Source organism: Narcine bancroftii, chromosome 1 (assembly GCF_036971445.1).
Source record: "Narcine bancroftii isolate sNarBan1 chromosome 1, sNarBan1.hap1, whole genome shotgun sequence".
Lineage (NCBI taxonomy): Eukaryota > Metazoa > Chordata > Chondrichthyes > Torpediniformes > Narcinidae > Narcine > Narcine bancroftii.
In genome coordinates, this window is record NC_091469.1 from 87,546,918 (window position 1) to 87,559,087 (window position 12,170).

The following is a 12,170-nucleotide window of genomic DNA, read 5'->3' on the forward strand; positions in this document are numbered from 1 at the left end:
ATAAATCTTCGTCCGCGAAGCCAAGCCAAAGAATGAGATGAAATATTGTTTAATAATGGAAAAAAATTTTTGTTTCACAGGATAATTATTCTTTTATTAATATGTGGTTGTTATACTTGGAATATTTACAGTTCAATTTATATTGATTAGATTTTAATATGTATATTTAACTTTTTTTAAATATTCTTTCTTTTCTTTTTTCTTTTATAGATATAAAAATGTTCATGTTCATGTGTAATTGCTGTATATGTCATATATTATTCATTTTTTGAATTAATAAATAAAGTTAAAAAAAATGTTTATGCACCTAATATAGATGATGAACGTTTTATGTCAGAATCTTTTTTGTTGTTAAATCAGGCTAATGAGAATATTCTAGTTGGGGGTTTGTGTTCTGGATCCTTTATTGGATAGGTCCCCAAAAAGTATAAGGAAATCAAAGATGATGATACAAATTGGGGCTTTGATGAAAGATTTAAATTTGGTGGATATTTGGAGAAGAATTAATCCTACAGAGAAAGATTTCTCTTTTTATTCATTTTGACATGATTCATTTTCCAGAATAGATTATTTTTGGTATCAGCACATTTACAGGGTAGAATATTACAGGCTGAGTATAAAAGTAGGGTTATATCAGATCATTCTTTATTGTTTTTTTCTTGTGCAAGTTCGGAAGTAGTATGTTGATCCTACAGATGGAGGTTTAATACAATGTTATTGAAAAAAACAGAGTTTGTTACTTTTGTTAAAGAACAGATTACTTTGTTCTTGGCTGAGAATGTTAATTCTGTAGAGAGTTGTTTTGTATTATGGGATGCTTTTAAAGCTTATTTAAGAGAGCAGATTATTAGTTCTACTACAAAAGTTAAGAAACAATATATGGCAGAAAGTTTGAAGTTGGAGAAATAAATTGCTGAGTTAGAGAAAGATGTAACAGAAGATATAAGAAAGTGGCTTTAGGAAATTTGAAATTACATTACAATACATTACAAACCTATCAATTTGAGCATTTAATTAATCAATCTAAGCAGCATTATTATGAATTGGGTGAGAGGGCACATAAGGTACTTGCATGGCAATTAAAAACAGAATAGGTATTGTGGTCCATTAATGCTGTTAAAAAGAATTCAATAGTTACATATAAACCTCAGGAAATTAATGACCAGTGTTATTCATTTTATCAAAAATTATATACATCTGAGGGGAAGCAGGATAGTGGTTTTATTGAATCTTATTTATCTAAATTAACATTACTGGTATTAAGGGATGAAGATTATATGGAATTGGAATCTCCATTTACAGATTTTGAGATTAAGGAGGCTATACAGGAGATGCAAAATTGAAAATCACCAGGGGATGATGGATTTTCTGTGGAATTTTATAAAATCTGTTATAAAGATTTATCTTCTGTATTTTGGGATGTATTACAACAAATAACTGAAGAACAGGTGTTACCAAAATCTTGTCGAGTGCTTTAATCACTGTAATTCCGAAAAAAGATAGAGATCCATTGAAAATGTCTTCATATAGACCTATTTCTTTATTGATTATAAAATTATAGCAACAGTGCTAGCAAATCGGCTTGCTAAGTATCTACCTAAGTTGTGGAAAAATCCTTTGATAGTGTCGAATGGGATTTTTTATTTAAGGTGTTAAAGAAGTTTAAATTTGGCCCTTTTTTTATTGGTTGGGTTAAAGCTTTATACACAAACCCAAATGGTGACAAATGGTCAAATTTCTTTACCACTTAAATTGACATGTTCGACTCGGCAAGGTTGTTCATTGTCACTAGCCTTGTTTGCATTGGCTATTGAACCATTAGCTCAGATAATAAGACAGAATGAAAAGATAAGAGGGATGAGAGTTATGGATGAGGAATATAAGATTAATTTATTTGCAGATGATGTATTGATATATTTGACAGAACCAAAATAGTTGCAGGAATGTTTATTACAATTTGGAGAACTTTCTGGATATAAAGTTAACTGGGTTAAGAGTGAAATTTTGCCAGTTGGAGAGGGTGACTATTCAGAATATAAAATTATTATAAAATTAAAATGGTCAGATAAGCTCAAATATTTAGGAGTAATTGTAAATGCTGATTATCAATCTTTATATAAGTTAAATTATGTTCCTTTATTAAAAAAAAGATTAAAGCAGATTTAATTAAATGGAAAGATCTTCAGTTAACCTTACTTGGTCGAGTAAACTGTATTAAGATGAATATTTTCCCCCAAATTCAATATTTATTTTGGTTGATACCATGTTCCCTTACTAAGGGTTTTTTTTTCTCCAAAATTTAAACAAAATGGTGAGGGAATTTTTATGGAAAGGTAAATTACCACAAATAGCATGGTATAAACTCACATGGAAATTTGCATTAGGTGGACTTCAGTTACCTCATTTTTAAAATTATTATGAAGCATCTCAGTTTAAATTTGTTAGCAGGTTGATGGACATGGATCAACCTCCAAGTTGGGTGAAACTGGAGATGGCTTGTATTTCTGAAGTTGAGGTGCATCAATTTACATTTCAATGGAATATGAATCTGTTGCGGGAATGTAATATGCCAGTATTAAAACATTAGTTAAAGGTTTGGACTAAAAGAAATAAGATTTTAGGATCAAAAGGCTAATTATCAATTTGAACCCCATTATATAATAATCATCTTATTCCTTTTTCAATGTTCAATAATCATTTAGAGTTGGGACTTTAAGGGTATAAAGACATTGCAGGACTGTTTTGAGGAAGGACAATGTCTTTCTTTTAACCAATTGAGGGAACAATTTCATATATCTGAAAATTCTTTGTTTGTGTTTTACCAGCTTGAGCTTTGGTAAAAGATATCTATGGTAAAGAGATGATTTTACCTGTATTGACAAAATTTGAATCTTTTATTTCCTCTATTCCAAAAAAGGGTTATATTTCAGTTATTTATCAAGTGTTAAGGATAGTATGGATAAACTGGAATGGGAGTAGTCTAAGATTAAATGGGAAAATGATTTAACTTTTATTTTTCCGTAAGATAATTTGGGCGGACATGTGTTATGATAGTGTAATTAAATTGATGAATCGACGATATGGAATGGTTAATTATAATTTTTTTTACATCAGTTATATTTAACTCCAGATAAATTGATAAAATATGGTTTTAGTAACTTGGATTCTTGTTTCAGATGTGGTTTATGTACTGGAACTTTTTTTACATGCTGTTTGGTCTTGTGTTAAAGTACAACCATTTTGGGAAGGTTAGTTTTGGAAAAATTATACAATATTAAAATACCATTAGACCCATCCATTATTTTATTGGGTTATATGGTTTCTTTAAAGGGATTAGGGTTGGATAAGTTTCAAATTGCATTTGTGTTGTCTGTCACACGAAAATGTGTAGCTATTATGTGGAAAGATAATATAGAGATTAATATAATATGCTGGCATAATGAATTGAAAGCTTGTATTATTAATGAAAAAAATACATATAATTTGCATGATAATTATGCTTTTTTTTGTTGGTAAGTGGTTTCCTTATTTGGAATATATGCATTTAGATATACTTTGAATTATTGTAAACACTTTCAGTTTTTCTTTTCATTTATATTTGGCTCTCCTTAAGACAGCTGGCTGATGGGGTGGGGATTTCTTTTATATACTTATACAAAATTATTCTTATTGGATTGTATGTTTTTTAAATGATTCTTTAAATAAATAAACTTTAAAAAAAAAATAAATTGCCAACGATATCACGGTAGTAGATTGTACAAAGAAAGGTGATGAGTCAGCATGTAGGATGGCGATTGAAAAGTTGGCACCAATAGCAACCTTGCACTCAATTACATCAAAACTAAGGAGCTGATCGTTGATTTCAGAAAGGGAAAGCCAGAGTTAATCAATCCAGTGATCATTGGGCATCTGAGGTGAAAAGGGTGATCAAATTTAAGTTCATGGATGTCACTATCTCGGAGGATCTTTCATGGTCCGAACACACCGTAATGGCATCATAAAGGAAGCACATCAGCACCTCTACTTCCTCAGGAGTTTGTGGAGATTTGGTATGACACCAAAAACCCTGACAAATTTCTACATATTTCTGATGCCGGATGCATCGTGATCCAGTATAGGGACACCAATACCCAAGTGTAAAGCCCTGCAAAAGGTAATGGACACAGCCCAGGATATCACAGGTGAAACCCTCTCCACTATCGAGAATCTACAGGGGATGCTGCCCACACCACCCTGCACACTCTCTGTTCTCCGCTGCCATCAGGAAAGAAGTGTAGGTGCCACCAGACTTGCACCACCAGCTTCAGGAACAGCTGTTACCCCTGCCCATCAGTCTTCTGAACAACAAATTCAATCAGAGACTTATTTCAGGACTCCTATTTGGACACTTCATTATTTTTTATCCTCTCTGTATTGCACAGTAGGTTTGATTGCATTTGTTATCTGTTGACAGTCTTTTATTTGTTTACATGTATATGCACTGTGCAGTTTTTTTTAGTGGTAATTCTGCTCACCTGCAGAATAAAAGATGTGATTCGTATACGTACTCTTGACAATAAATCTGAAAATCTGAAATCTGAAATCTTTCAGTGTCTCTCAGAGACTATATATTGCTGGTGCTTTGGGCCCAAGCCCATCTTAACGAAATAAACCAGAAACAAGAATTCTCAGAAAGTCTCAGAATTCCAACAAAGCTGGATGAGGGAGGAATCCAGACATGCAAAAGGTGTTAATTGAATATGATAATGGTCAAGGTAAGAATTTATCATGCTTGTGCAAAAGGAGGCAGAATGGAGAGACAGACATAGGGAAAAGGGTGAAGCGGGAAGAAGGGGAGTGGGTTAAACAGAACCCAGACAAATCGATGTTCATTCCATCCATTTAGAGGGTTCCCAGTTGGAAGATGAGGTTCTGTTTTTCCAATTTGTGGGCGGACTCAGTCTGGCAAGTGCATAAGAGCATGGACAGACATGTCAGCAAGTGAATGGGATGGAGAATGAAATGGTGGCCACTGGGAAATCCACGCTATTGCAACGAACAGAGCCGAGGTGCTCAACAAAGTGATGTCCCAGTCTGCATCCAGTTGCTCTGATATAGAGCAGATCACAGTGGGAGTATGGGACGCAGTAAATGACCCCTGCAGATTCATGAGTGAAAATTTGCTTCACTTGGAAAGTCTGTGTGGGTCCCAGTATTATGGTGAGGGAGGAGGTGTGAGCGCAAGCGGAGCATCTCCTGCAGTCACAGGGTTAGATCCCAAGGGGTCAATTGGTGGGGAGGGAGGAGTGGACAAGGGAATCATGGAGGGAGTGGTCCCTGTAGAAGGAGGATAGGGGAGGAGAGAGGAATATGTGTCTCATAGTGGGGATCACGTAGTAGATAGCAAAAATTGTGGAGGAAGTAGTGCTGAAATTGGAGGCTGTTGGGATGGTAAGTGAGAATCCTCTGGGGTCAGAGGGGGCCAGGATAGATGTGCAGGTAACAGAGTTTATGTGGATGAGCACTGAATTGATGGTGGCAGAGGGAAAGCCATGTTGTTTGAAGAAGGAGTACATCTCTGATGATCTGGTATGAAAGACCTTATCCAGGCTACAGATGGAGATGGAGATGGAGGAATTGAGTTAATAGAATGGAATCTTTGCAGGGGACAGGTTGGGATGAGGTATCACTGTGGTAGCTGTGGGAGTTGGTGTGTTTATTGATGATGTCTATCAAGAGTTTGTCTCCCACGATAGAGACAGAGAGATCAAGGAAAGGGAGAGTGTTGCTAGAGATGGACCAAGTGAATTTGAGGTTGGGGTGGAAGTTGGCAGAAAAGTGACTGAAGTCAATGAGCTCATCATGGGTGCACCAGCAGCACCAAAGTAGTCAACAATGTAATGAGGAAGAGTTGAGGGGCCTTACCTGTGCAGGCTTGTAGAATTAATTGCTCCACGTCGCCAAAATAATTAATTGCTCCACATACTCATGCTGGTACCCATGGCTACCCCTTTGACCTGGAGAAAGTGGGATGAGTCAAAGGAGAAATTATTGAGGGTGAGGACAAGTTCTGCAAGCTGGAGGATGGTGGTGGTGGAGGGGGACTATCTGGTTCCATTGCCCAGGAAGACACAAAGGGCTTTGAGTCCTTCAGTATGAGGGATGAAGGTGTATAGGGAATGCATATCCATGGTAAACATGAGGTGATTGAGTTCATGGAACTCAAAGTTGTTGAAGAGATGGAGGGCATGTGAAGTGTCCCAGATGTAGGTGGAGAGGGTCTGGACCAGGAGGACAAAACAGAGTCATGGTAAGTGGAATCCAATTTGGTTTGGCAGGAGCGTGCGGACACGATGTGTCTTCCGGGACAAATGGGTTTGTGTATCTTGGGTAGCAGGTAGAAATGACCAGTACGAGGTTGGGAAACAATTAGGTTGGAGGCCATGCAAGGGAGGTGACTGGAAGTGATGAGTTCAGAGATGGTTTGATGAGTTTTGGTGGGGTCCTGTTGGAGGGGTAAGTAAAAGGAGGTGTCTAAAAGTTGTCATCTGGCTTCAGTCAGATGGAGGCCAGATAGATGTCATGTATGTACTCTAACAAAAAATCTGAACTTTGAAATTTGTTAGCCTCAAAACAATCAGAATGCAACAGCTTCAGGAAAGGTAGAAAATAAAATAAATGTTAACATGCACCTACATGGGGGGGTGGGGGGGGGGCATGGCAAGATGGCGTAGAGTCTAGACATGTAATCTTGACCTCTCTGGCCAGACTTTTAAGAACCCGTTTTTAACTCTGTTTTCAGGTTTAAATTTTTTAAAACTTAGTTTAAAGTATCAAGGAATTGTTATGGCTATTAATTGTAAAAAGATTAAACCTCAAGTACAGAAGAAACTACATTTTCGGAGTGTTGAAGATTTAGGGCCTAAACAGTCTGCTACAACTTCAGGTTTGCTTTCTTTCAAGCCTAAACCACAGAGATTGCCTGTGGGAGCTGAAAAAATGACTACTACTCACCAGGAGAAGGACATTGCTGGAATTACCCATTCCCTGATGTGGATCCCGATCCTGGCAGCCTGCCGACTTTAACGGAGACGACTCCATTGCTTGAAATACCCCAGGATATACTCCAATCTTAATATTTTGGTCTTTTTTGTGAGTTTTTGAAGCAACAATGGGTTGCGGGGAGAGAACGGCGTTGGCCCCCCTGAGGAAGTCGGGGTGCTGTCGCTGGGAGTCCAGTCCCGTAGTAAAACTGTTAAAATGTTAAACTGCCTGTTGTTGAGATGCAGCAGGAGCTGCAGTTACTTGGTTCTGCCACTACGCAAGAGAAAGCAGAGCTGAGCTTTTCTGAATTACAATGTAAATAGCTAAGCCTTATCATTCAGCCTATACTGAATGAAATGTCTCAAAGGCTCAGTTTGGAACTGGATACAGTTAAAATACGTGTGGAAGCATCTTGTGAGGATTTTTAAAACTTTCAGGCTCCTTTTTTGAAATGTCAACAAGAAGTGGCTTCTAATACAGAAAAAGTGTTGGAGGTGGAAAAATCCGTTAAAGATTTGCGAGAACATGAGAGGGAGTTAGAGAGGAAAGTAGATTATTTGGAGAATCAAAGTAGAAGGAATAATGTGAAGATTGTTGGTTTGCCAGAAGGTATGGAAGAACAAGAGCCTCTTCGTTTTTTTACCAAATGGATTCCACAAATACTGGGACAGGAATTTTTCTCTGGAGGACTGATATTGGAAAGAGCTCATAGAGCCTTAAGAAGAAGACCTCTGCCTGGTCAACCACCGAGACCCGTGATAATTTGATGTTTGAATTATTTGGACAGAGAAACAATACTTCGTTTAGCAGTGCAAAACACGAGACAACGACAAGCCCCGTTAATGATTCAAAATAATAGAGTTTTTTCTATCCTGATTAGAGTCAAGAGGTTATTCAGCGTCAGCGTCGATTTAATTCAGTTAAAGAAGTTTTGTGACGTAAAGGTTATAAGTCTACTTTTCGCTATCCGGCAGAGTTGAAGGTATTTTGTGGAGACTTTCAATCTCGTTTTTTTGAGAATGAGCGTGAAGCAATGAGTTTTCCTGACTCGTTGCCAGATGTAAGAAGACAAAGACATAGCCCATCATTGTCTCCTAAAGAAAATCTGGTTGTTCTGGAAATGGAAGAAACGGCAGAAATGGGAGAAATGGGAATGGAATGAGTCCATTTCCTTGAAATGGGGTTGCCGAGTCTGGAATCTCTTGGATGAATAGAAGAACTTTTTTATTTTTACTTTCTTTTTATGTTATTATATCTTGTTGTTATTCTTTGTTTGGCTAGCAAGGGAGAAATTTGCTCTACGTTCTACTAGTCATCAGCTGGTGGGTGATCCACACCCAACTTTTGTTTAGGGATTACTACCTTTTGGTAGTTTTTTTCTGTTTTTTTTTTCTTTTTATCTTTTTTTTTTCATTTTATTTAGACTTTAATTTGTGGTTTCTTTTTCTCCTATTGGAGGGCCGATTTACGCTGATCTGAGTCTTTATATATTGATATTATTAGTTTTTAGTAATATTAGTGGATATGTCAAAGTTGAAGTTTGCTACTTTTAATGTTCGGGGTTTAAACAGTCCGATTAAGCATAAGCGTATTTTTATCAAGTTCGATCTTTGGTAAAACGTGTGTTCAGTAGAGATATGATTTTACCTGAAATGATTAAATTTGAGACTTTTGGCATAATGAGATGAAATATTGTTTAATAATGGAAAAAATTACATTTGTTTCGCGGATAACTATAGTTTTTTTATTAATAGGTGGTTGTTATATTCAGAATATTTATATTTTGATTTATATTGACTAGATTTTAATATGTATGCTTTACTTTTCTTTATTTTTTTCTCTTTTCTTTATGGCTCTCCTTAGGAGAGTTGGCTGAAAGAGGGGGGGGGGTTTCTTTCCTTTTTTTTCTCTTTCTTTTTTTGATATATATAAAATATAACATTCATGCTTTGTTTGTTGTTATATATGTTACTTATTATCTGTATTTTGAATGAATAAATAAAGTTTAAAAAAAAAACATGCACCTACATGAAGCTGGAATTAAATTCCTGCAGAGATATTTTGTCTGAACAAAACCCAACACCCAACCCCAACCCACCAATTTTCCCCTGCAACCGCTGCAATCGTGTCTGCCTGTCCCGCATCGGACTGTCAGCCACAAACGAGCCTGCAGCTGACGTGGACTTTTTACCCCCTCCATAAATCTTCGTCCGCGAAGCCAAGCCAAAGATCAGGGGATAATACTCTGGGTTTTGCACTGGGGAAGACAGAAAAATTAACGACTGTCATCACTTCTCAATGAATCTTTGCCTCATTTAATCAATTATTAAGATTATAAGAATCTGTAATCCCCAATTTGAAGATCATTTGTTGCCACAACAATAATGATACCAGAAGAGCTTCCTTTTCCCTGATGATATAACAAAGCCAGGTTCCCAAATATTAACACTCTGAGCTTTTACTGGAAGATGTCACAAATCCCATGCTTTCCCAATCACAGTTTTCACTGCCTGGGAATTATCAAATACCTACTTCATATGAAGGTATATGTAGCAGTCTTGGATTCAATAAACACTTTGATCACTCAACATCACCTCCAAATTTACATCACTCAGCAATCTGCCTTAACTCTGAAAAATAGCCACCATCATTTCTAATACTAGATGTTCTTATTGCAGCGTTATACTTGAGGAAGTTTGGAGAGGGTGGGGTACTCACACGCTTCCACTAATTAACCAACCCTTCAACTATTTGATTTGATGGAGAAACCATAATTTAGTGAAATTGTATGTCTTATCACCTACAGCTGAGAGTGAAATTAACTTTTGAAATATCAATTGAGGCAAAAAAATAATAATTGCCAACATTTTCATCTTTATTGTTTTTTTAAAGTTTGAATTGTGGTCAAACAAGAAAATCTGCAGATGCAGGAGCCGAGTGCAATGCACAAATCTACTAGAAAAACTCGGTCACGCAGCATCCACGGGAGATTGGCACAAGGTAACCTTTGTCACAGTCACGTACATACCTGCATCACGAGCAGTGATGAACACTGCTGATGATGTATCTGGGGCGACATGCGGGAGTAGTAGCATGCATGGGTCTGTTCAAAAGACTGTGATGTGAAGGACGCAGGAGGAGGAGATTGAGAGAGTCGAGATCACCCGTGTGGCAGAGAGACAATGAAAAGGACATGGGGTGTTGTTTTATGGGATGAAGAGTTCATTGTTGTGGCTGAGAAGAATAAAGAGAATTGACCCCATTTTGAACTGAAGAACGAGTGAGTGTATTCTTTTGATCGTGTGTATAGCAGGTAAATTACAGCTGCCACAGCCTGTCTGATGAAGGGCCCAGGCCCAAAAATATTGACTAATCTTTACTTCTCGTGGATGCTGCATGACCTGATGAGTTTCTCCAGAGCGTTTCTGCGTTTCATTCTCATTGTGGTCACCATGAGACAATTTGTACAGGAATTAACGGTGAAATTCAAGAACTAAAATTCATCTCAATTTCCATAAACTATTTGGCACCCCGAAAGAAAGTACCCAAAGTGCCTTGGAAAATGGACACTATATGGCGGCCATATTTGTTCGAATATTGTGATGTTATTTCTTAAATTATATGTTATTTTTTCTCATGGAATACATTTATTCATTTCTATGTACCATTGTTGTATTCTCAAGTTGTCTTCTAATTTCCAGGTTGACATAATACATTTTTTTGCTACAGCTAGGGCAATAGAGAAATCCTACCATGGGCTTCCACCACCTAAAATGACAGAAGGAGAAGACAACGAAAAGAACTGACTCAGTAAAATTTCTTGTTTATTTTTATTAAGTGACAACATTGTTTAAAGGGTTCAATGTATCTTATAGATTGAACTTCAAATAAATGGGAAAGGGAGTGAGGGAGGGAGGGAAGGGAGGGGGAAAAAGGGGAAGAAAATGACACTGTAAATATTCAAGAGGAAAAAAATGTCTGTATGTTTCTTGGTCAATATGGTTCATAGTGTGAAAAATAAAAAATGTAAAAAAAGAAAATGGACACTATATATTTCTGAAAACATCTGGGTTACTCTTCATAGATTCTTTATGTCAATTATCAGATAGAATGTTCAACTATTCAATCAGTAAAAATAACTCACGTTATTCACTCGGCAGCGTATGTATGGCTCTGAGAATAAAAAAAAACATCTTTACTTGGCGCACTCACTCACTGGAGAGCATTGTAAATAGTCAGACTGCAATGCAGGATACCTCAACCAACATCTATCCCAAGCTGTCTGCTTGGTGGTTAGGCAGGAAAATGTTATAGTATACTGTATCACCGTTTGCTTGAATCAAATACTGCTTATAAATTCAGCAGTTATGAAAAATGTAATAACATGGGCCCAAGAGGTGACAACTGCAGTTATTCAAACTCTGAAATGGAATCAATAAACAGCTTTGTAGTCCAACTGAACAAGCAATGGACCAGTAGCAAAATATAAAGACATAGACAATGGCAAAGAGTAAAACATGAAAGTCTGCAGGCACTGTGAATGCAGAAGAAAAACACAATGCTGGGGGAACTCAGCAGGTCAATCCATGTACTTTATATAGCAAAGGTCAAGAAACATACCAAGTGTTTCGGGCTTGAGCCCTTCATCAAGGTTTGGCAAGTGCCCAAACAAGATGGTGGGGATAGGGGCAAGAAGAGGAGCACAGACCACACGCAGGAGGTATAGATCAAGTTAAGTCGCCTCTATTTAACATTCATAGGGCCACCGATCATATTTACATAAATTTATAAGTAAATATTAAAATTAAACACATTAAAATATTAAGGTGTATACAGTAAAATCCACGGTACCCTATACACAAATGTTCTGGGAATTTAGGAGTCTGAAAGCTTGGGGGAAAAAAAAACTGTTGCTATATCTGGATGTAAGGGCCTGAGTGCTGCAGGACCTCCTACCATTTGGCAGAGGGAGAAGAGTTTACATGAGGGGTGTATGGAGTCCTTCACAATGTTTATTGTCTTCTGCCTGCTTCATGTGTGGCAGATGTTCTTCATGGAAGGAAGAGAACGCTCAATGATATTTTCTACTGACCACTATCTTCTGTGGGTCTTGTGGTCCCAGGAGGTATAGCTTCCAAACCAAGAGG

At 37.1% G+C, this 12,170-nt stretch overlaps 1 protein-coding gene across 13 annotated transcripts in view; it reads right to left on the reverse strand.

Annotated features, from left to right (window-relative positions):
- The window catches only part of LOC138760976 (astrotactin-2-like), a 1,981,947-nt gene that overhangs the window by 193,974 nt on the left and 1,775,803 nt on the right, over window positions 1-12,170 (reverse strand). The window contains exons 22-23 of one of the 13 annotated variants that reach the window (XM_069932485.1): window positions 11,168-11,196; window positions 10,776-10,791 (exon numbers count right to left, since the gene is read on the reverse strand). The exons of the other annotated variants lie outside the window; for them this stretch is intronic. Coding sequence (XP_069788586.1) covers window positions 11,169-11,196 — 28 coding nt within the window. The 3' untranslated portion in view covers window positions 10,776-10,791; window position 11,168. The remainder of the gene's footprint in view (window positions 1-10,775; window positions 10,792-11,167; window positions 11,197-12,170) is intronic. 13 annotated transcript variants of the gene reach the window in all.